A 25,220-nucleotide genomic window follows, 5' to 3' on the forward strand; every position below is an offset into this window, starting at 1 on the left:
GCTCAGTGAAACCTAGAACAATCAACAATTGTGATAAAATGTACAAATATGTCTTTATATGAGGGAGAACAAATGAATTTCATCCTTGCAAGGTGTTAAAAATGGGGTGGTATTGGGGAAAAATACAATCATGGCAAACTGGAATCTATAGTTAACAGAAACATTGTATTATGCTTCCTTTAATGTGACAAGGGCAATATACCAAAGCAAAATGCTTATAAGAGGAAGATTTAAGGGAGGGGTATGGGATTCTTGGCATTGGTGATGTTGTCTGACTTTTTTATTGTACTTCATTTTAATTTTATCTTTTCTTTTGTTACTTTTTAGCTGTCATTTCCCCTTCTTTTTCTCCTCTCTGATTGTTTTTTTTGACTCTTCCTCTCTCTTTGTGGAAGAAATGGAAATATCCTTATATGAATAGTGGTGGTGGTGGTGAATGCATAACTACATGATTATACAGGGAACTACTGATTGTTTACCTAGGATGGAATGTATGGTGCATGAATAAAACCATCTTTAAAAAAGAATGGGTTAAGGGATGAAGCTTGAGGACATTATGTTGAGTGAAATAAGTCAGATACAAAAGGACAAATATTGTATGATCTCACTGATACGAACTAATATGTAAACTCACAGACATGAAATATAGGTTACCAGGACATAGAATGAAGCTAAAGAATGGGGAGCGGTTGCTCAATATGTGCAGAATGCTTAATAGGTTGAACTTAAGGTTTGGAAATGGACAGAGGTAACAATAGCATGTTATTGTGAGAATAACTAACAGTACTGAATGGTGTGTGAATGTGGTGGAAAGGGGAAGTTTAGAGACATGTATGTCACCAGAAGGAAAGTTGGAGGTTAAAACATGGGAAAGTGTAATACAGTGAATCTTGTGGTGGACAATGTCTGTGATTAACTGTACAAATATTAAAAATTTCTTTCATAAATGAACAAATATATGACACTATTACTAGATGTTAATAATAGAGGGGTATATGGGGAAAAATGTACCTATTGCAAACTATGTACTACAGTTAGTAATATTTTAATACTCTTTCATCAAAAGTAACAAATGTACTATACCAATATGATGAATCAATAATGGAGGGGGGTGGTTAAGGGTATGGGAGCGTTTGAGTTTTCTTTTTTATTTCTTTTCTGGAGTAATGAAAATGTTCTAAAATTTAAAAAGAATTATGGTAATGAATGCACAACTATATGATACTGTGAACAATTGATTGTACACTTTGGATGATTGTATGGTATATGAATAATCTCAATAAAAATGAATTTTAAAAAAATAGAACTCTGATACACAAACTGCCAAAGAGGCTTGCAAGTCTTTTTTTAACCAAGAAAGTTTTTGAGCTTTTGTTCCCCTTTCTTTCTCATGTTGGGTCATCAGGTCTTTAACTCAACGATTCAACCTTTTATTGAGACTCGAGCATTGACAGGGTTAAAGCAAGTTGACGTTTTCGAAATTTCGTACAGTTCCTAAGTTCACATGATGGAGGCTGAAAGTATTTTCCAATACCGTGGTAAATGTTACAGTCATGAAACAAACCCAATGAGGGTAAGGAAAGGAGAGGGCATCTCTTCCCGGAGGAAGCTGATTGAAGGCAATTTGAAAATAAAGCCTATCACGCCTCCACCAACCACCAAAGTAGGAAACCTCCAAGAAGGCAACGGCCCCGCCCCCTCTCGGGCCTACTTTTTGCACAGGGAGTTCGCGCAAGCGCAATGGCGGGGACGTCGCAAGCGAGTGGCGTCATCGGGCGGAGCGAGTGAGGCGCACGTGACTGATGCGCTGCTGAAAAAGCCGAAGCTGCGACTGCCTGAGCAACTGCGGGCAGCATGAGCGGCTGCGTGGTGTTTTTGCGTGCGGCGGCGCGTTCTTGCCGGGCCCTGGCGGCGTTCTCCGCGCGCCGGAGGCCGCTGCACACCAGTCCACCGAGCCGAGGTTTCGCCAAGGAGCTCTTTCTGGGCAAGTTCGAGAAGGTAATGCCGAGGCCCGAACCGACCTTTGCCCTCTGGTTCCCGCCTTCCCCCCTTAGCAGGCAAGACAGATGTCGAGCTCTTTCAGAGTTCCCAAATCTGCCTGACAGGAATCACCTGGGGGCGGAATATGTTACAATTCCACATTTCCGAGTCCCACTCGAGCCTTTTCGGGGTAAACCGTGGTTTTGACAAATGTTCCAGCTAATTCTTATCGGGTTAATAAGAACCCGATTCTTATTAACCCCAAGCAGCTCTCACCTGGACTTTTCTGGCCGCGAAATGTGAGGCATTTCTCTGATTTCTAAATACAGCTCAGACCCTGCCGCTCCCTCTTCAGCTTCCAGCTGCTCCTAGGTTTCCACAGCTGAGCCCCAGCGCCTGAAACTACCATTCGGGTTCCTCGGGAGTCTGGCCCCGAGGTTCTTTCCCGTTCCTCCCACGGTCCTCGCCAGTAGCAGCGGGGTCGTTTTTAAGCATTCTCCATCTTGTTGCTGCTGGATGACTTGGATTTGACCTCGGCTCTGTGACTTGGGGGTCAATTCTTCAATCTTAAAGTGCAGCTTGTCATGTGTCTTCTTCGTAGATGTGTTGTAAAGCCCCAATGGTGCCTGGAAATGTTTTCAAAAAGTAATGTGTAGAGATAAGAGGCAGCAGAATAGTTTGTTAATGCTGGCGTCAACGCTTGCTTGTGTGACCTTTGGCTGCTCAACCTCCCTGTTTCTTAGTGTGCTTGGCTACAAGATAGGAGTGAAAACCGTATTCATCCCCTCCTAAAAGTGCTGTGCAGTCCAAAGAAAACATTTTTGTGAAGTGCTTTGAGCAAGGCTTGGCAGAAATGTTGACTGATACTGTATAGCTTAAGGAGTTAGTCCCTGATTTCTCATGAGAATGCTCGTCTAAGATTGTCAGGCTGACCCTTTTATACCAGCCCTACAGGTGTAGTGAGAAGCTGAGACTCAGACTGAAGGTGGGTTTCCCTGCCAGTAAGCGCGGAGCTAGGTCTTTAAAGTTTGGGAAACCACCCCCATCCCACCCACCCCCAAATTTGGGGCTTTATGGTGCTCTATCCTGGGACCTCATGCCTCCAAGCAGCATCGCAAGGAAAGAACACAAGCCATTCATGCTTTTCTTTCTTCAGCTCTTTAAACCTCTGGCACCATCTCTCCCTTCGTCACTCTGAATTGTTAACATTGCTTCCCATTTCACTGAGAAAATATCTGTAGTCAGGTCAGCCTCCACCACGTTTACCTCCTACTCCCCACATTTATCCCCATATTCTTTTACATTCTCTCTTGACTGTGGGTGAAGTATCTGCTTGCAGAGGCTAGCCTCATCACTAGACCCCATGCCTTCTCACCTGTTCAGGGGCATTGATCCAGTATTCTCTCCTTTGTCATCTGTATCATCACTTCCTCCTCCTCTACTGGATCTTGAACCCATACCTCCGGCTTTTGTCTGTAACAGTCTACTAAAACTGCACTCATGGAAGTTAGTGGTGACCTCCACATTGTCAAATCTAATGGTCTCTTCTCAGTTTTCTGATCATGCCCTATCTTTGGCACCTGGCACAGTTCATCCCGCTACCCTCTTGGAAGCACTTTCTTCACCTGTCTTCTCAAAAACCATTCTCTCAAAGTCTTCTTGACCAAAAGGGGAAGCAAAATGAAACAAAATAAAGTTTCAGTGGCTGAGAGATTTCAGATGGAGTGAGAGGTCGTTCTGAAGGGTATTCTTATGCATTATGTAGGTAGACCTTTTTAGTTTTTAGTATATTGGAATAGTTAAAAGGAAACACCCGAAACTATTGAACTGCAACCCAGTAGCCTTGATTCTTTAAGATGATTGTATAACTGTGTAGCTTACACGGTGTGACTGTGTGATTGTGAAAACTTGTGGCTCACACTCTCTTTATCCAGTGTATGGACAGATGAGTAGAAAAATGGGGGCAAAAATTAAATGAAAATTGGGGGGGTCGGGGGGGATGGGATGTTTTGGGTGTTCTTTTTTATTTTTATTTTTATTATTTTTATTTATTTATTTTTTTGGAGTAATGAAAATGTTCAAAAATTGATTGTGGTGATGAATGCACAACTATATGATGTGACTGTGAACAACTGAAGAATAAGAAAAGAAAAACAAAACCATTTTCTCCTGATTTTTCTGTTTACCTCACTGCCTGGTCCTACCTAGTCCCCTTCTCAGTTCTTTGACCTCTACGTATTGGCCACTCTTTCCAACTAGCCCAGTCAAAGCTGGAATATTTTCAGGCTTAGTCTTGTGGACTTCTCTTTTCATCTACAATTATTCCCTTGATGCTCATATTTGGTCTCATGGTTTTAAAGACCATCAACATCCTGATGCGTTGACTTTATTTCTCCAGTTCAGATTTTCTTCCTGAACTCCAGACTCTCTTTATATCTACCTTTCTACCCCAAAGCGCCACTCAGATGTTGTCTTAGTTTCTTATACCCACTGTAACAAAGTGTCACGAACTTGCACCTCAGAATGCCAGCGCTTTATTGTCTCAGTTCTGGAAGCTAGAAGTCTGAAAGCAAGGTCCCTCTGAACCTTGCAGGGGAGACTCTTTGCTTGCCCTTTCTAACTCTTGATGTTGGTGTTGGTTGGCAATCTTTGACATTCCTTGGTTTGGCCCTGCAGTGCTTCACTGTCTGCCTGCATCCTCTCATGGCCGCCTCCTGTGTCTGACTTCATTTCTTGGAAGATCACCAGTCCTTTTGATTTAGGAGCTCTTCTCCAGGATGACCTCATCTGTCTTTATTTGTAAACCTTTTTGTTGTGGTAACCTATATGCAGCTCTAAATTTCCCATCTGAACCACTTTCAAGTGTACAATTCCCTGGCATTAATCATATTCCCAATATTGTGCTACCATCAGCACCACCCATTACCAAAACATTTTCATCACCCAGAACAGAAGCTCTGCACCCATTAAGCAATAACTCCCCATTCCCTTACCTCACCCCACCTCACCCTATGCAGAATCTTTGATCTAATTTCTGATCATGACTTTTATCTTAATCTGCAGCAACTCTGTTTCCAAATAAACTCCCATTCTGAGGTACTAGGGAGTCGGACTTCAATGTATTTGGCAGGCGGTGGGGTAGGTGGCAGGGACGACAACACATTTCAACCCATAATAAATGCCTAATGGTCATCTCAGGCTTAACATTCAAAACCCCGCCATCCTCCTTGTTACAGACAGTGGCAGAACACCTGGTGTCCTCTCTGACTCCTGTTCTGACATGCACATCTAATCCGACAGCAAATCCAGTCTTCTCTCCCTGCAGGTTATATTCAGGATCTGACCACTTGTACTAGGTCCGCATCATCTCCCAAAGTATTACTGGAGTTTGAGCAGGAAAGTGGCAGTGATTCTTAGTATCTCAGAACAGGAAGAGATCTTCAAGATCTTCCAGGCCAGCAGTTGCCACACTGCCCTCAGTTGGACTCGAGCTCTTCATGAAACTGCCCCTGGGGCTAGTGCAAGGACCCATGGGAAGTTGTGTGGGTGGGGTATGGGTGATGTTTTTCTCCACCTCCTGCCTCAACTGGAGCAGCTTGGCTTTTATCTGTTTTATCTATTTGATTTTTGCACTAGAGTTATTTGAGAAACAGGTTCCACTGCTTTAAAAAAATAAATTGGCAATTACTAGTCGAACCTACCACCCATGGGGCACCTCATTCCATTTTCGAACATTGTAATTGGAGAGCTCTTTCTTACATGTACCTGAGCTCAGGGTATCCTGTCACAGATACCCTTTGGTCATGGTCAAGGGCCAGTTAGCTCCCAGGCTTTTTCTGTTTTCTCATCTGGCATGCTTATGGGTACCAGAATTTCTTCTTATAAAGCAGCCCATTGCACAAGGCCCCAGGATGAACCAATGAGGCTGTGAGGGAGAATGCAGTCAGGACGGGCCGAGCCTCTGTATATCAAGCTAAAGAGATTAGACTTTGTTCTGGAGGGCAGAGAGCAGTGGTAGTTACCTGCATTTTTTTTTTTTTCTAGACCACTTTGAGGGCAGCGTTGGGGATGGCCTGGAAGCAGGGATTCCTTTAAGTCAGCTGCCACTTTGGGGTAGGAATCCACCTATCAGCCTGTAGTCAGAGAGGAAAGGCTTTGGAGGCTGAGTAGATGTGTAAGGGTGCAAGGGTGGGAGGGGGGAAGATTGAGGGCTGCTCTGAAGACCTTTCTTGAGACACTTGGAGGAGAGGCAGGGTTCCTGGGAGCTGGCAGCTTGTGACCTGGGACATCCCTTCTCAGCAACCGTGGGTCCAAATCCAAATAGTGATGTCGTGCTGGCAGCTGCAGGGGTAGCTGAAGCACAGAAAGCTAGAGGGGCTGAGGACACAGCAAGATAATTTCAAGCAGTGTCTAGTGATGGTGCAGTGGGGGAATCCTGGGCCAGGGGGAAACACTGGCCACTTAACCAGTTTGAGACAGAGACTCAAAGCTAAGTCATTTTCCAGGTCATGAGGTGGAGAACAAGAGCAGGGCCAGTATCTGACATAAATAATCACTGCTTTATATCTCGGGCCACGTAATCTCTTTTGAGCCCCACAATGAACTCCTGAGATAAATAGGATCATCTCTAACAGAAACTGACACTGAGAAGGGCTGTGTGACTTGCCCTAGTCACACATCTGAGAATTGGCTGAGCCAGAGTTGAATTCAAGTGGCTCTGGCTTGACAGCTGGGTCTCTTCCAGTGACCACACTACTCACACATTCAGCACAGGTAGCAGACATCAGCAGTCAGGAGGGGGACGAGGCCTGGCTAGAGGTCATCCCCTTGAGGCCACTTGAGCTTTTGTCAGTGACACTGTCTTTGAGCATACAAAATAGCTGATGTGGAATTTTTAGCCAAGTGTGCTTTCCTATCTGTTATCTTCCAGAGTCCTCACGGCAACCTCAAGTAAATATTACCTGTATGTTATGGATGGGAAAGAGGAAGATTGGGGAAGTGAAGGAACATGGCTCAGGCCACACAGTCAGGAAGTGACAAATCAAGGAGTGAAACTAAGGGCTTCTGAATGTTGGTCCAGGGTCTTTTTTTTTTTTTTTTTAAATGGGACAGTCATCGTAACTTGTTATTGGAAAGCTGGTCAAAATTAGGAAAGACCTTGGCTAGGTGGTGCAGTCTAGGACACAGTCCCTGTTGATTAAGCACATTCTGAGGTTACTTTCTAATTCCTTCTGCATGTAATGTCTGCCAGACAGATGTGGAATCCAGCAAATGTTTTTCCTTCTCTTGATTGGCATTACTGCAGTGGGAGGCTGCTAACCAATGAAATTTTTAGTAATTGTTTATCATTTTTAGAAAGAAGTTTTCCCATTTCCAGAAGTTAGCCAAGATGAACTTAATGAAATCAATCAGCTTGTGGGACCAGTAGAAAAATTCTTCACTGAAGAGGGTATGTATATGATTTTCTTTATCAGTACAGATTTCTATTTAAAGAGCGATATTGCTTCCATAATTATATTAGAAGCAGTATACATAGGGGAAGGCCTCTTGAGTGTTCTTCATCACAGAGAAATAGTATCTTTTGATAATATTTGAGGTTAAGGATCATACCAATTGCTATTTAATTCTAAGAAATCTAGCTGAGTACTGTGATGAAGGACCCCTTTAAAAAATTCCTGATTTATGGCAGACTGACACTTTTGTAAAATACATTAAAAATGAATTACTAGAAAAATTAAATGAAAGGAAAAAGCAGAAAGACATGCAAAATACAAGCATACCAATGTGCTTAGTTTTGTCATGGCAATGTAAAATTGTTCTAAATGTTTCTAAGGGTTTCCTCTGGACCTCTGAACTTAGCTTGTTATGAACCAGTAATAGTTTGCAGACCAGCCTTGCAACCAGGCCACAGACAACAGTTTGAGTACCTCTGATCTAAAGTCCCTTCCCCATACACGATGGAGTGGTCGGCCAGCCCTTAGCCAGGGGAAGTTGCCTCTCCTGTGCAAGCCCAGTGGTTTGCACACATTTTGGACTTAGGACCCTTTTATACTTAAAAATTGAGGATTCCAAAGGATGTTTGTTTATATGGGTTTTATCTGTTGATATTTACCTAAAAGAAATTAAATCTGAGAAATTTAAAAAATACTTTATTCATTTATTACTTCATTTAAAATATTGATAAAACTTTCATTCAAAATACTGACTGCTATGGACAATATTGAAAAATATTGATTAAAAACTATTTTTAATGAAAAATATTTTCTAAAACAAAAATGAAAGTAGTATTGTTTTATATTTGCAAATCTTTAATGTTTGGCTTAATAGAAGATGGCTGGATTCTCATCTCTGCTTCTGCATGTAATCTGTTATATCCTGTATATGGAGCCTCTAGAAAATTCCAGTGTACACTCATGAGAAAATTAGAATTTAAAAGTCAAATAATGTCTTTTATGATTCAGTAATTTTGACTTTGTGGATGCCCTAGAAGGGTCCCAGCTTCCCCTCCCCTTCTGCTTTTTGAGAACTGCTCCTCTACATTATTAACTGTTAATATGCTGCTAATTTTAGAAGTTGCATAGTTGTGAATAGATTTCTTTTGTTATTGAGAAATATTTCTGTTTCTGTTTTTGTTTTAATGGTTAGCTTCATCCTTGTATCCTTTTTTAGTTCCTTAGTCCCTTATTCTTTTATTTAAACTTTTACTCTCTGGTTTGTCAGATTTGTTTTCATGCTTTGTTGAGGTGAAATTGACTTGCAGTAAATTGAGCATATTTAAAATGTATAGTTTGATAAGTTTTGACGTATGTATACCATCCACACCCTCAAGGTAAAAGCACATAGCCATTGCCCCTAAATGTTTCCTCCTCCCTGTCCCCAAGCAATCTTTTTTCCTCTTTATGTCACTGTACATTGTTTTGCATTTTATGGAATTTTATATAAACAGAATCATACATCAGGGATCTTTTTGTCTGGCTTCTTTCACTCAGCACAGTTTTGAGTTTCATTCATGTTGCATGTTTCAATAGTTCTTTTATTTTTAATGCCGAGTAATATTTTAATAAGTTTATCTGTTCACCTATTAACTGATGTGAGGTATGAATCCAGATTTTAGCTAATCCAGAGCAAGTTCCGTGGGCAGTGCTGTGTGGGTCTTTGTGTCGGCATGTGTTAGCATTTCTCTTGTGTAAATACTTGGGAGTAAAATGGCTGGGCCATGTGGTAGTAGGTTAAACCTTTTACCAGCTTTTTTTTTTTTTTTTTTTTTTTCCTCTCTCTCTCTCTCTTTTTTTTTTTTTCTTTTCATTTTTATTGAGATTGTTCAGATACCATACAATTATCCAAAGATCCAAAGTGTACAGTCACTTGCCCCTGGGTACCCTCATACAGCTGTGCATCCATCACACTTAATTTTTGTTCAATTTTTAGAAACTCTTCATTACTCCAGACAAGAAATAAAGTGAAAGATGAAAAAAGAAAAGGAAACTCGAATCCTCCCCTATCCCTAACCAACCCCCCTCAATTGTTGACTCGTAGTATTGATACAGTACATTTGTTGCTTGTCCCGGCCCGCGGGACGTTCAACGGAGGCTCTGAGTCCTGTGAGGGAGGAATGGTATGGGACAAGAGACACGAGGAATGACAGCAAGACAGGTTTCTGATCAAGCTGCAAAATTTTATTGAAGAGGCAGGGTATATATACTCTAAGGGTGGAGGGAGTGGCTAGTACGAATGGGTGGCGATCTAGGATTGGCTGCTGCTGTTGCTAGGGTGGAAGGCAGATGTAGGGGGATTGGCGGTTGCTGTTGCTGGGGATCTGGGATTGGTGGTAGCTGTTGCTGGGGTGGATGGCCAATGGGCGGCTACTGTTTAGGCGGGAACTACTGTTACTTCCTTGAAGAAGGCTAATTATACCTTAGGCTGTTCTTGCATCAGCCCTGGCGGCCATGTTGCATGTTACCGGTATCGCTGAAGGTGAATATTATATATGCTACCTTAATTGTCCCCAACAGTTGCTGTTTATGAAAAAATGTTGAAATACTACTAACTGTAGCATATAGTTTGTAATAGGTATATAGTTCTTCCCTATATGCCCCTCTATTATTAACTTCTAATTGTATTGTCATACATTTGTTCTGGTTCATGGAAGCGATTTCTAGTATTTGTACAGTTGATCATGGACATTGCCCACCATAGGATTCAGTTTTATACATTCCCATCTTTTGACTTCCAACTTTCCTTCTGGTGACATATATGACTCTGAGCTTCCCCTTTCCACCTCATTCACACACCATTCGGCGCTGTTACTTATTCTCACATCTTGCTACCAACACCCCTGTTCATTTCCAGACATTTAAGTTCATCCTAGTTGAACATTCTGCTCATACTAAGCAACCACTCGCCATTCTTAAGCCTCGTCCTATATCTTGGTACCTTATATTTCATGTCTATGAGTTTACATATTATAATTAGTTCCTATCAGTGAGACCCTGCAATAATTGTGCTAATGTGTCTGGCTTATTTCACTCAGTATATTGCCCTCAAGGTTTTGTCATCAACCCATTTTTTTAATATGGTTTTGTTCACTCACCATACATTCCATCCCAAGTAAATAATTGATGGTTTTCTGCATAGTCATACATTTATGTGTTCACCACCTTCACCACTATCTATATAAGAGCATCTACATTGCTTCCACAAGGCAGGAGGGAGAGTCAAAGAAGGTAGAGAGGCAAAAGAAGGAGGAAAAAAAATGACAGCTAGGAAGCAGCAAAAGGAAAAATAACATTAAATCGAAGTAGAATAAAGAATCAGACAATACCACCAATGTCAAGTGTCTAACATGCCTCCCCTATCCCCCCCTCTTATCTGCATTCACCTTGGTATATCACCTTTGTTACATTAAAGGAAGCATAATACAATGATTCTATTAGTTACAGTCTCTAGTTTATGCTGATTGCATCCCTCCCCCAATGCCTCCCCATTTTTAACACCTTGCAAGGTTGACATTTGCTTGTTCTCCCTCGTAAAAGAACATATTTGTACATTTTATCACAATTGTTGAATACTCTACATTTCACCAAGTTACACAGTCCCAGTCTTTATCTTTCCTCCTTTCTTGTGGTGTCTCACATGCTCCCCACCTTCCTCTCTCAACCGTATTCATAGTTACCTTTGTTCAGTGTATTTACATTGTTGTGCTACCATCTCCCAAAATTGTGTTCCAAACCACACACTCCTGTCTTCTATCACCCTGTAGTGCTCCCTTTAGTATTTCCTGTAGGACAGGTGTCTTGTTCACAAAGTCTCTCATTGTCTGTTTGTCAGAAAATATTTTGAGCTCTCCCTCATATTTGAAGGACAGCTTTGCTGGATACAGGATTCTTGGTTGGTGGTTTTTCTCTTTCAGTATCTTAAATATATCACACCACTTCCTTCTTGCCTCCATGGTTTCTGCTGAGAGATCAGCACATAGTCTTATGAAGCTTCCTTTGTATGTAATGGATTGCTTTTCTCTTGCTGCTTTCAGGATTCTCTCTTTGTCTTTGACATTTGATAATCTGATTATTAAGTGTCTTGGCGTAGGCCTATTCATATCTCTTCTGTTTGGAGTACGCTGCGCTTCTTGGCTCTGTAATTTTATGTCTTTCATAAGAGATGGGAAATTTTCATTAATTATTTCCTCTATTATTGCTTCTGCCCCCTTTCCCTTCTCTTCTCCTTCTGGGACACCAATGAGACGTACATTATTGTACTTTGTTTCATCCTTGAGTTCCTGGAGACGTTGCTCATATTTTTTCATCCTTTTCTCCACCTGCTCCTTTGCGTGTAGGCTTTCAGGTGTTTTGTTCTCCAGTTCCTGAGTGTTTTCTTCTGCCTCTTGAGATCTGCTGTTGTATGTTTCCATTGTGTCTTTCATCTCTTGTGTTGAGCCTTTCATTTCCATAGATTCTACTAGTTGTTTTTTTGAACTTTTGATTTCTGCCGTATACATGCCCTGTGCTTCCTTTACAGCCTCTATCTCTTTTGCAATATCTTCTCTGAACTTTTTGAATTGATTTAGCATTAGTTGTTTAAATTCCTGTATCTCAGTTGAAGTGTACGTTTGTTCTTTTGACTGGGCCATAACTTTGTTTTTCTTAGTGTTGGTTGTAATTTTCTGTTGTCTAGGTATGGTTTCCTTGGTTATCCAAATCAGGTTTTTCCAGACCAGAACAGGCTCAGGTCCCAGAGGGAAGAAATATTCAGTATCTGGTTTCCCTCAGGGTGTGTCTTAGAAAATTGCTCCACCCTTTGATGCCTCGGGGCACTGTGCTTTTCTGCCCAGCAGGTGACGCCTGTTAGCCTATAATTCTTGACTGGTGTGAGGAGGTGTGGCCGTGTTCCCCCAGGCTTTGGGGTCTGGTTCTGAATGGAAAGGGCCCCACCCCTTTCCTCCTAGAGAAGACAGACCCCTCAGGTGGAGGTCATTAGCATTTCAATGGTCTCACTCTCTGCTTGTGCTGTCTCCACCCTTCCCAGAGTCACAGCCCTGGAAACTGAAAATGACTGGGGCTTTCTCCACCGAGCCAAAAAACAAACAGATAGTCCCCTTCAGACCCAGTCCAAGGCGACCCTCCAGCTCTCCCAGGTCAGTCGTCACCCAAAGCCTCTGTCTGTTTTTTGGGGATGCGTACCTGTAGTGAGCATTTCACACTCGCTTCTTAAAACCCCAGTTGGAGCTCAGCTGAGCTATATTCACTTGCTGGGAGAGAGCTTCTCTCTGGCACCACGAGGCTTTGCAGCTCAGGCTATGGGGGAGGGGGTCTCACGACTTGGTTCCGCAGATTTTACTTACAGATTTTATGCTGTGTTCTCGGGCATTCCTCCCAATTCAGGTTGGTGTATGATGAGTGGATGGTCTCGTTTGTCCCCCCACAGTTATTCTGGATTATTTACTAGTTGTTTCTGGTTTTTTGTAGTTGTTCCAGGGAGACTGCTTAGCTTCCACTCCTCTCTATGCCGCCATCTTGCCCAAGTCTAGTCTGAGTTCAGCTTTTTAGTTTTGTAAGGCAAGAAGATAAATCCAGTCTCTCTTATTCTACATTGGCTGAAAATGGAAGTCTCCCCAAATCTTGGCAGCTTTTTAAAAGTTAAACATAACCTACTATACAACCCAACCATTCTACTCCTAAGTATCGACCCAGGAGAAATGAAAACATAAATCCACAGAAATATCCTCTAATATGGATATTCATAGGAGCTTTGTTTCTAAGAGCCGAAAACTAGGAACCATCCAAACATCCATCAGGAAGTGAATGGATAAATGATTTTGATGTATGTATAGAGTGGAATAGTGAGTGATAAAAAAAGATGAACTATTTATATATGCAACAATATGGATGGATCTGAAGGTCATTATGCTGAGAGAAAGAAGCTAGACCAAAAAAATACGTGATTCCATTTATATAAAACTTTCAGCAATGCAATTTAATCTATAGTGACACAAAGGAGATGAATGATTGCCTGGGGTTGGAGGTGCAGGGAAGAATTGATCACAGGGGCATGAAGAAACGCTTGGTGATGATGGTTTCACTGATCAGAACTTAACAAATTATCTACTTTCAATATGCACTATTTGTTGTCCATCAAATGTGCATGTCAGTAAAGTTGTAAAAAGGTAAATAAAAAAACAAGAGTTGACTTCTTTTGGGACTACTTTTCTCATTAGCAACCCATATATATAAAAATTCAAGAGTTGGACTTCTTTTGGGACTACTTTTCTCATTAGCAACCCATATATATAAAAATTCATATATGTAGGCTATGGTGATTTTTAAAATTTATAATCATGATAAAGTTTTATTTGTTAGCAATTCTAAAAGCACTTATAATTAACTTGAGTCATACAAAAGTGTACAGTTTCAGGCCTGCTACTAGTGATTGCTCAGTGTTGCTCTAATGAAATGTGAGTATTGGTGTTAAATAGACATTGTTCTCAGAATCTGTGGACTATGGTGAAAGAGAATGTGATTTCTGAAAGGTAGATATTGCCTAGAGCTTGGCTATCTAGCCTAACAGCTCTGGGAGCTGCACACTTATTCTCCAATATTCTAGAAAGTACTGCTAATAAAAATAATTAGAAATTTAGTATGCCCACAGAAATGTCTACATCTCAGAAATGTAAAATTTGCTGCCGTTTTACAAATGAAATATACCCATGTGACTAGCGCCCAGATTGAGAAACACAGCACTACCTGGTACTGGTAATTTTAAAATATATAATTCATGCTGAGCCAATTAAGTAAAATGAAGCATATGCTGTGATGGTTAAGTAAAGCTCACATTGTTTTCATACATATTTATACACACACATGCTGTTGGTTCTTTTTTCCCTGGAGAGCCCTGCTTAATACATATGCTAAATGATCATGACTAGATAATTTCCAGCTTTGAAAAGCTTCTGATACAGGGATTATATGCTATACAACAACTGTTCTGTATACTTGTATTTGTGTAGGCATAGATTATACTTTGTTTAATCAAGATATTTTCTCTTGGCAGTGGACTCTCGAAAAATTGACCAGGAGGGAAAAATCCCAGAAGAGACTTTGGAGAAATTGAAGAACCTGGGACTTTTTGGGTTACAGGTTCCAGAAGAATATGGTAAGCAAAGAAAACAACTACCACCTGATTTGGCTCTTTGGAAAGCACTCTGTATTCTTCCAAAAGGGGGTTGCGTTTGGGGAAGATGGCCTTTTAATTTAAATGCGATAAATCAGAGGTCTAGCTGTAAAATTGCTGGAATTAATTAAAAAAAAAAAAAGTCGGTCATGGACTAAATACAGGGCAGCTCACTAGGGTTTGTGGACTGACAAAATAAGCAGAGCTGCCTTGCTGGAAATGGGAAAGGACCTTTACGGGACGAACGTGCTCTCTGACTTCTGGGGATGACGGAGGAAGGCGGGGATGTGTGTGACTAACCTCCAAGCTGAGTTGGCTGATTGCAGTGTCCTCTCTACTGTAAAGCCTTTTGCTCCCTTGCTCCTAGAGCAGCCAGCAATTTGTATTGGAGACATAGCTGTGTTGTAAGAGCACAGGCTCCAGGGTCCGCCAGACCTCGCTTTACTTCTGGTTTCACCTGGGCCTGTACATGGAGAGGCATAGTGACACACGGCCTGTCTGGCGGCAGGGAGCAAGGCACAGACTAATGGGAGATTTGACCAATGGGAGTCCCTCCAAACTGGGTCCCCACACATGCCACCTTTTTTTTTTTTTTTCTCTAAGGCCCTCTGACATGAAAGCCTAGTACAGCCTTCACTCTGTAACCACCTATCTCCGACAGATTCTCTGAGCCTTTGCTGGCAACTGCTTTCAGGTCTTGAGGTTTAGGGGAGATAAGTGTTGGTGGTATTTTAAGAGGTAGGCAATGTTTTCCTTTCCTGCCTGCTAAAGCAAATAGCATACAAGGGGTTGGCTTAAACAATGGGAATTTACTGGCTCACAGTTTCCAGACTAGGAGAAATTCAAAATCGAGGCATCATCAAGGCTTGCTTTCTCCCTGAAAACTGTGGCATTCTGGGGCTGGCTGCTGGCAATCCTTGGTCCTTGGCTTTTCTGTCACATGGCAGTGCACGTGGCAGCCTCCCTTGACTTCTGTCTCTGTCTGGCTTGCACTCTGTCTGGAAGCAATTCCAGTAGCCTGGATTAAAGCCTACCCTGATTCATTGGGGCCTTGCTTTAACTGAAGGAGCATCTCGAAGAGATCTTATTTACAATGGGGCCGCATCCACCAAAATGCTGAACAAGACCATGAATATGTCTAATCTGGGGTACACAGTTCAATCCACCACAGGCATATTTGCAGATACAATATTTTGGGCATTTTCTCAGCCAGGCCATGAGTTAGGTTTTGAAGTAACGAGGCACAGGAACTTTCTGTTCATGTTCTGTCTTCGTGCCTGGTTTATCTGCAGAGACCAAAGTGGGCTGCCCTCTCCAGCAGCGAAGGGCACACGAGAACTGTAGAATGGTAGTTCCCGCTGGTCACCCAGCCTGGAGCTGGTCCAGTTTGAGATGACATGAAAATTAATTAGTCATGTAATGCCTATTTTCCTTGAGTCTGAAGAATATTTTAATTAGCTGGTATCCTAGTTTGTTTGTTTTTTGCAGCGTTTTAAGCCATTAGATGATACATTTTACTTGCCATGCCACGAGACACCTCCCACCACATTCTCATGTGTAGAATATTGCCCTGTCTCTGCAGAAGACGTGAAAGACTTGATGGTGCCGTGCCCCCTGGTGGTGGAATGTGGCAGCACTAATCTCCAGGGCAGAGAGCGTGGCATCCTCTGTTTCTTTACAGAAATCACATCTCCAGCCGCCATGGGAGAAAGAGGTGGAGTTGTTCCCCAGGCATTTGAGATTAAGTTTGTTAGTATTCTTAACTCACAAGCAAAGAGGCTCTGCCTGCCGTGACTAGCATGCCAGATCAAATATTAGAATGAACTTTGTGAAAGAAGGTAGAACTGAAGAAGACGTAGAGCTGGAGAGCAGAGATTGGTGTGTCTGTCATCAGCTGGAAAAACTAAGTGCTTGGAGAAAATAAATATGGAAGAAAGCTGCCAAACTGAATAATGATATCTGTTTCCCCTTCAAAAACATTTAAAAATCACTTCAAGTTGGATGAAAAGTACTTATTTTTTCCCCAAACAATTTCTGTACAAAATTGGGATTTACGTTTTTCTATCTGCACATCTTATATGCAAGCACATGTGCCATGTGTGTGTCCAGGTGTATAAATATATGTATGCATATATTTGTTGGGTTGGTGTGAGATTGCCACAATACTGTATCCCTTACCCTGGTTTTATGTCCTTTTACTCTCTGATGTGAAAATGCTCTTTGTTGCATGAGATGATGGATAGTCGTATAAAGGGCTTTTTTTTTTTTTTTTCCTCCCTACTCTAAATCCTTCCTTAGGAAATGAAGGTGATGGTAACCTTCTTTTCATGTCCCAAAAGTTTTGGGACAGTTTTCCCAGTCTGGACAATACTAAAGACTGGTTGGAAACCACTGTCCTGGAAAGCTGAGGCCTTCGCCCAGACTGAGCCTGGGCTCCCCTCTTCATGTCCTGTGTGCCCAGGGTCTGCCTTCATGACCTTCGTCCCCCAGCCCTCTTCTGCCCCACTGCGATTGCCAACTCCCTGTGATTCCAGTGAGCTTATTTTTTTTTGAAAGGATCAGAATTATTTTTTAGTCACAAAACTGACTGTCTCATATCAAACAAGAAAGAGCAAAAGTGCTTTGACTGAGACAGGGGTAAGGTGGGGGGCCCTTTGTACAGAGCCCCAGCCTTCCCTGGGTTACCACCACTGAGCCCTGATATCTCAGGGGCACGGTTAGTGTGCAACCTCAGGGAGCCACACACTCAGGCAGGGCCCCTGCCCCACCTACCTCTACCTAGGCCCCTCGCTGTGTCCTCTGTGCAAAGGGCGCCCTCTGGAGGTGGGCAGTGCAGCGGCTCCCAGACCAGTGCCCACAACCCCTGAATTTAGAGCCCCTCTGTGGATTTGCTGGCCACGTAGACTCAGGCCTCAGTTTGTCATTTGTAATATGGATGTAAGGTCACTTTGCCACCTCTGGAAAGGTTGTGAAGAGTAAATGCAAAATACAAAAGTTTATTGGAGGTTGTGTGTGTGTGTCTGTGTCTGTGTCTGTCATCTTTTTGTCTTTTTACTCCTAGAGCAAGGATTCCCAACCAGGGGCAGTTTCATACCCCAGGGGTTGTTGCAAAGTCTGTAGACATTTTTGGTTGTCATAACTGTGTTGGGGAAGTGCTGTTGGCATCCAGTGGATAGAGGCCAAGGGTGCCGGTAAACATCCTCCAGTGCACAGGACAGCCCCTCACTTATCCATCCCCAAATTTCAGTAGTGCCAAGTCTGAGAAACCTTGTCCTAGCTGCTGGGCAATGGGACACTATATGGCTGTTAAAGTTAATCATAAAAATATATATCTGTGAGAGAAGATATTCACAGCATTCTAAATGATTTCATGTGTGAACAAGCATTATTTATATTAAGCATCCATATCTATATATACTTGTATCTGTATTCTATCTATCTGCTTATATACCTTGAGAAAAGTTGTACACAAAAATGCCATTTCTGAGTGATAAGCTCATGGGTGGTTTGTTTTCTTTGTACCTTTCTGTATTGTGACTTTCTTTTTAATGGTCTGGCCTCATTTTATATCCAGAAGAACAGAGTACAGCTATTTACCTTTTATGGGAGCAGTTGGGGGTTGGACTCTCATTAAAGCTGATCTCCTTCCTCCCGCAGGTGGCCTGGGCCTCTCCAATACCATGTATGCACGGCTGGGGGAGGCCATCGCCCTGGACGGCTCAATTGCTGTGACCCTGAGCGCACACCAGGCCATCGGCCTCAAGGTCTAGTGTCTGGCGTTTCTGGTCAATACTTTTCGGGTCTCCTGGTGGGCTTGAGGCCGGAGGCTCACCCATGTTTAAGAAGTGAAAGGGGCTTGCTGCAGGGGTGTCAGAGGGGAGTCCAGGCTGCTCTCGTGGCCCCACCCTGGAGCTCCCTCCCTTGTGCACACCTCTCCAGCTCCCCTGAACAGCCCTCAGCCCCTGTGCACACCTGCCTGCACAGGTGGTGGCCCTGAAGGCATTCTTCTCCCATCCCTGTTTCCTTCAACCCACCTCCAGAGTCCAGGTCAGAGGCTACAGACTTCCTTCACTTGATGCCAGAAGTGGGCCTTCCCTCTGAGCTCTGAGTCAGGGCCCTGCTGTTTGTGCACATATCTTCTTCCCCCACTGGCTTGAAGTATTTAGGGCAGGATGGGTGAGTGACTCACCCAGGGTCACACAGCTCTTGGTAACATTCAGACGTTTGGTGTATGTGCTTGGCTGAGGAGCCAACAGGGCAAAGCTGCCATCTGTGGGGTCGTGCCTGAACGCCTCCAAGGAGAATCCCACCCAGGCGGAACCATGCAGCAGCACCAGTCCCCCACTGCCTGCTACTCATGTTACTTCCACACAGTTTTAGAAAATCCCCACCAGCTGGATAAGCAAGATGCTCAGCCTGCTTCTCACTCCCCCTCACCCACCAAGAACCCTGTATTTGATGCAGTTATTTTGTGCAAATCATTTTGGCCCTGACCGGGAAAGGTGTGGAAAAGCCCTGGCATTGTTCAAGCCCCTTCTCTGTGCCAGGTATGGTTCTATCACTCCCACATATCCTCATTTTGTTGTCCAAACCACCTTTCCAGTGGGGAGGAGTATCCCCAATTTGCAGCTGATGGGACGGAGGCTCAGAGACGGTCACCCGGCCAGGAGGTACGGGGAGCTGGGATAAAAACCCAGCCCTCTGCCCCTCTAGGCCTGTGGTCCTGGCCTGTGCACTCGGGTGCCATCTCTTCAGTAGCCTGGCTCCCCTGTGTTCCCCACCAACTTCCCATTTCCTACCCGAGGCTGCCAGCTCTGAGCTCACAACATTTTCTCTTGCATGAAGTAAATATTTTCTTCATAAGGGGAAATTTGTTTTTCCTTTTTCTTCTTTTTTTTTTTTAATTATGGAAACATATATACAACATAGACTTTCCCGTCTCAATCTGTCCCAAGCATCCTGTTTGTGGGATTCATCACACTGACACCATTGTGCTGCCGTCACCTCCATCCATGACCAAAACTTTTCCTTCACCCCAAACAGAAACCCTGCACCCATTGAGCAATAACTCAGTAACTTCCCACCGCCTATCTGCACCCCCCATTCCTGGAACCCTGTACTCTACTTTCTGTCTCTGTGAAGTTGCATATAGAAGGGGAAATGTTTCACCGACATGTTTCACATGCTCTTTACTCCCCACGGCTGAAATTGGTCTGTGTGTGTTTTGTTTAGGGAATCATCATGGCAGGCACCGAGGAGCAGAAGACCAAGTACTTGCCCAAGCTGGCATCTGGGGAGCACATTGCAGCCTTCTGCCTCACGGAGCCAGCCAGGTCTGCCCTGGTGGCTTGAAATGTCACGTCAGACCGTCCTTCACAAGTCAGGGTTCACTGGGACAAGGGGCTGTTTCTGTTGACTTTTTTTTTCTTCCCCATCTGAAATCATCCAGAGAATCAACTCAACAGCTTTTCTTGCTAGTTCTCTGTTTTCTTTTATCTTTGCCTCCTTTGTCTGTCTCACTTGCCCTACAGCACCTATGAAATAATTTTTATTTGCAACACACCTTGGCATACAATCAGGCAACTTTAGAGTAGGCGGAGTGGGTGGTATTGTCCCCGTTTTGCATGTTTGGTGCAGTTGTATAATCAGCACAAGGTCACATAGCCAAGAAGTCACCGAGCTGGGGTAGGACTCAGGGCCGGGATCATCCCCTCCCCTGCTTCCCCTTGCCTGGCACCTGGAAACAGTCGTTTGCGGTGCATTTGTTATTGACACTGGTCTGATGCTGGCAAACCTTATATTGGTAATTGCAGTTTTTGCAGAAGCTGGGAACATACTGGTGTCCCCCGCTTTGCTTCTCTTTCTCAGTTACCATGGACAGCACATGAGCTGGCTCCAGATACCTCCCGCTGCTAATTTAAAACTAATTTGAAAAACCCAGCTGCTTGCCCACTTAGATCTTGTTAAGTCTGTCTCCCAATCCTCGTAAAACTTTGGTATTATAGCTTTGGAGGTGTCTCTTCACTACTGCTTTCCCTGTTAGAATGGAGGACTGGACTTGCATGTCACCTGTTGGGGCACCTCCTTCGGAGATGCCCTGAACTCATTGTCACAGGGAACTCAGATACGCCCGGTTTAAGCACACATTTCCATGTTTAAGCCCAAGCCCAGGATTTTCACTGACCCTTTTTTTTTTTTTAACCTAATCTAGTAAAGCAGAAATCGGCTAAATCCAGCCCACTGCCTATAAAGTAACTTCTTTATAAAACTTGTTAAATAAAACCAATAAAGTAGGTTTTATAGGAACACATCCATTTTTACAAGTTATCTATGGCTGCTTTCCTGCTGCAGTGGCAGAGTTGAGTGGTTGGGACCTACATCCTAATAGCCTGCCAAGCCAGATATATTTACTCTGGTTCTTTTTAAAAAGGTGGTCAATCCTGTAGTAAGTTATTAAAAACCTCCATTTTCAGGCCCTCAAAACCGTCCTTGTTTCTCTGGCATTATTCTGCCTTACACACATGTTTTTGCCCCTGCAGCGGGAGTGACGCCGCCTCCATCCAGACCAGAGCCACGTTAAGTGAAGACAAGAAGCACTACATCCTCAATGGCTCCAAGGTGCGGCCCCACGGCCCCGGGTGCTTCCCAGGTCTCGGTCAGGATCGTGACCACCATCCACTCACCCCTTTCCGCGCACCGGGAACTGTAAAAGGCGCACATCATCTCGTGACCACCCTCTTGGTTGCCTGTTCTCTTCTTTTTTTTTTTTTTTTTTTTAGGAATACGTAACAGGTTCTAAGAGGTTAACTGCCTCACCAAGGTCCTATGTCCAGTTTGTGGCAGAGCCAGGTCTGGAACCAGAGCATTCTGGCTCCAAAGTCCACACGCTTCCATCATGCATGCTTTCTCCTGAGCTGCTATTTTGTTTCTGTTTTTAAATTTTGTTTATTCTACAAGATTTCAAACATGTAGAAAAGTATCATGAATTTCCACGTACCCATCATCCAGCTTCAACCGTTATTAGCTGAGAGCTGATTTTGTTTCATCTGTCACCGTCCCTACCCTGGATTTCATCCATAACTCAGGATGCATCTCTGAACAATCAGGGCTTATTTATTTATTTATTTTTAAACAAAGCCATAATTCCTTTATCACAAAAAAATTGATAATTTCTTGCCATCTAGTCAGCTGTCCAGTTCCCTGATTGTCTCATGCCTTTTTTTTTCCTTAACAGTTTGCTTGAATCAAGATCCAAATAAGTTCCATACATTACAGTTTTATTGAGATGTCTCTTACCCTTCCCTTTCCTTCCTTCCGTCTTCCCCTAGTCTCCCCACTCCTACCCCCAGCCAGCTTCTTTTTTGAAGAAACCCTTTTCCCCTTTGCTTGGGGGTAGAGCCTGAGCTGATTGTCTTCAGACATTGAGTGCTCCTCTTCCCTGCCTCTCCCCCCACCTATATCTCTTGGGAAAAGCCTTGCTCTGTGGAGCCTGTGGGTTGAAACCCACCTCCACCCCCCACCTGCTTGTCTTCTGATCCTGCAGGCTTCAGAGCCAAGAGCTTCACATGTCCAGCCTGAAGTTTCATGGGCAGCTGGAGTGCCTTGTGGGAAAGATGGTCCTGAGATGTGTTGCATAGTAGTTGGTTTTATTCCAAGTCTTTTTTCTCTCCCCCTTTCTTCAGGTCTGGATTACCAATGGAGGATTAGCCAGTATTTTTACCGTGTTTGCAAAGACCGAGATCGTTGATTCCGACGGCTCAATAAAAGACAAAATCACAGCATTCATAGTAGAAAGAGACTTTGGTGGAGTAACTAATGGGAAACCTGAAGATAAGTTAGGCATTCGTGGCTCCAACAGTAAGCAGCTGTGTGTGCACATGTGTGATTATAAGAGAGAGACACTCCAGCTTCATCCAAATGTCAAAATAAAATGAGATTTAATTAGTATTTGTTTCATTGAGGCATTGTAGCAGAATCAAATTAGGAATGCCACAAATGATTCTTTCATGGCAAATGCCGATGAGTTCATTGAATTTAACTCATAATTCATTTATTGTGTCTCTCTCCTGCATTGGCAATTTCAGAGTGAGTGAGACAGTCCCAGTCTCACAGAGCTCTCAGCCTTGTGGGGGAAACAGTAGGGAACACCAAGGAGGAGAGAGGGATGTCCTGGGTAAATATTCTATCATGGGAAACCCCTGTCTTTCCTTCCTGGAATCTCTTCTTTCCTCTCGTTCTCCCTTCTCTCGGAGCTGCCGTGTTTATTTACCATAATAGCCAAAACTACATTGTTAGCAGAAAATACGGTTCAGGAGCCACTGTTCCTTCACAGCATCTGCAAACACAGCTCCCACTCTGCCACTCCAAGCCCTCTCTGACTACATCTCACCCACATCGGCCTCCTGTTCCTCCAGCATGCCAAGCTCTTTTCCCCTGATGAGGTTTGTCTGACAAACCTCCTCAAAACTCGGCTTGCAGCAGTAAGCGTTTATTTTTCTCTCACAGGTCCATGGGTTGTCTGTCAGGCTGTGGGTCAGATTCACATCTGCCCCATGTGTTTTCTTACTCTTCCTCACCATCCTGGGGCGTGTTCTTGTGGCAGACTGCCCAAGCCCAAGGGGCAAGTCAGACCTAGGAGCACATTGAAGGCCTCTGCTCCTGTTGGACCTGCTGCTTTGCATTGGCCAAAGGCTGCCCCATGCCACATTCAGCTTTGGGGAACAGGGACAGGGAAGCCTGACACCCCCCACTCCACCCCCAGAGTGAGCAGGCACCACTCTTACACTGCAGGGAGGTGTGGGAGGTGCTGGAGTAGAGTTCAGAACTGAATGTTTAACTCATCTACTGCAAAGGCCTTTGAAAATGCCAGTCATCTAGGCTTTGAAGGTTCTGATGCTTGTCTTTCTTACCCTTCAAACTTTGGCTAAAATGTCAGCTTAGAAAGGTCAAGATTATCCCCAACCACCCCGCCCCCTGCCACTCCAACCTCCATTTTTCTCCATCACTACTCCCTGTTTCTTTCATCCATAGCACTAAACACAATATTATATCATCCCGCTCATCCTGCTTAGCATTTATCTCCTTAACCAAATTATGAGCTCCTCAAGGACAGAGACTTGCCTTTCTCTTCTGCCTGTCAGTAGATGTTGAGTGAATGAATTGTATGCTTGTAGATTAAGTAGAGTGGTTTGCCTTTGCCAGCTGAACTCTTGAACTCTGTGTGTTTCAGCCTGCGAAGTCCATTTTGAGAACACTAGGGTGCCCGTGGAGAATGTCCTTGGAGAAGTGGGCAGTGGGTTTAAGGTGAGTCACCAACAACAGCCCCTGTGAGTGCCATGCAGCTTTCCGCCCCATCCCTGCTGGCTGCAGACCAGCGTAGGCTGGTATTTCCTCAAGGATTTTTTCATATATATTTATAATGGAAATTGGTCTCATTTTCTTTGCTTGTGATACCTCTACCAGGCTTTGGTAGCAGAGTAATGCTGGCCTTATAGAATGCATTCTGAAATGTTCCCTCCTCTTGAATTCTTTGGGAGACTTTAGGAAGGATTGATATTATTAATTGTTCTTTCAATGTTTGGTAAAATTCACCTGTGAAGCCATCTGGTTCTGAACTTTTCTTTGGTGGAAGGTTTCCAGTTATTGATTCAATATCTGTATTTGTTATAGGTTTTTTGGTATTTCTGTTTTCTTCTTGAGTCAATTTGGATAATTGATGTATTTCTAGGAACTTTCCATTTCTTCCAGATTATCTAGTTTTTGGTGTACAATTGTTCATAATTTCTCTTATAATCCTTTTTATTTTGTAAGGTTAATAGTTATCTTAACATTTTCCTGTCTGATTTTAGTTATTCACATTTTTTCTCTTTTTTTGTTTGTCAGTCTAGCTAAAGGTTTGTCAATTTTATTTTTTTTTTCAAAGAACCAACTTTTTGGTTTTTTTATTCTCTCAGTTATAATCTCAATTTCATTTCTCTCCTAATCTAAATTATTTCCTATCTTCTGCTAACTTTGGGTTTACTTTTCTTTTTCTAGTTCCTCAAGATATAAAGTTGTCATTAATTTGGGATCTTCTTTTTTTAATACAGTCATTCTTAGTTACAAATTTCCGTCTGAGCACTGCTTTCCTACACCCCATGAGTTTTGGTATGTTGTACCTTTGTTTTCAATTTGTGTCTAAGTATTTTCTAATTTCCCTTGTAATTTCTTTTTTAACCCATCAGTTGTTTAAGAGTGTACTGTTTATTTCCACGTATTTGTAAAATTTCCAGTTCTCCTTCCATTATTGATTTCTAGTTTCATTCCATTGTGGTTAGAGACATTACTGTTTTATGACTTAAATATTCTTCAGTCTTTTGAGACTTGTGCCCTAATATATGGTCCAACTTAGAGGACAGTCTCTGTGTGCACTTGAAAATAGTAGGTATTTCCTGTTGTTGGATGAAGTATTTTGTATGTGTTGGTTAGATCTAGTTGGTTGTTCAGTGTTCTGTTGTTGTTCAGGTTCTATATTTCCATATGGGTCTTCTGTTTAGGTATTTGATTCTGTATTGAAAATAGTGTATTGAGATTTCCAA

The 25,220-nt window shown here is 43.0% G+C and overlaps 1 protein-coding gene across 2 annotated transcripts in view; it reads left to right on the top strand.

Moving 5' to 3' along the window:
* The first annotated feature begins 1,816 nt into the window (after positions 1 to 1,816).
* The window catches only part of ACAD9 (acyl-CoA dehydrogenase family member 9), a 37,492-nt gene continuing 14,088 nt past the window's right edge, over positions 1,817 to 25,220 (top strand). For both annotated transcript variants that reach the window (XM_037802924.1, XM_037802934.1), the window contains exons 1-8: positions 1,817 to 1,998; positions 7,336 to 7,429; positions 14,524 to 14,625; positions 18,301 to 18,407; positions 19,876 to 19,976; positions 21,183 to 21,261; positions 22,326 to 22,500; positions 23,873 to 23,946. In XM_037802924.1, the coding sequence (XP_037658852.1) occupies positions 1,855 to 1,998; positions 7,336 to 7,429; positions 14,524 to 14,625; positions 18,301 to 18,407; positions 19,876 to 19,976; positions 21,183 to 21,261; positions 22,326 to 22,500; positions 23,873 to 23,946 (876 nt within the window). In that variant the 5' untranslated portion in view covers positions 1,817 to 1,854. The remainder of the gene's footprint in view (positions 1,999 to 7,335; positions 7,430 to 14,523; positions 14,626 to 18,300; positions 18,408 to 19,875; positions 19,977 to 21,182; positions 21,262 to 22,325; positions 22,501 to 23,872; positions 23,947 to 25,220) is intronic.

The sequence above is a fragment of the Choloepus didactylus genome, chromosome 1 (genome assembly GCF_015220235.1).
Source record: "Choloepus didactylus isolate mChoDid1 chromosome 1, mChoDid1.pri, whole genome shotgun sequence".
Taxonomy (NCBI): Eukaryota; Metazoa; Chordata; class Mammalia; order Pilosa; family Megalonychidae; genus Choloepus; species Choloepus didactylus.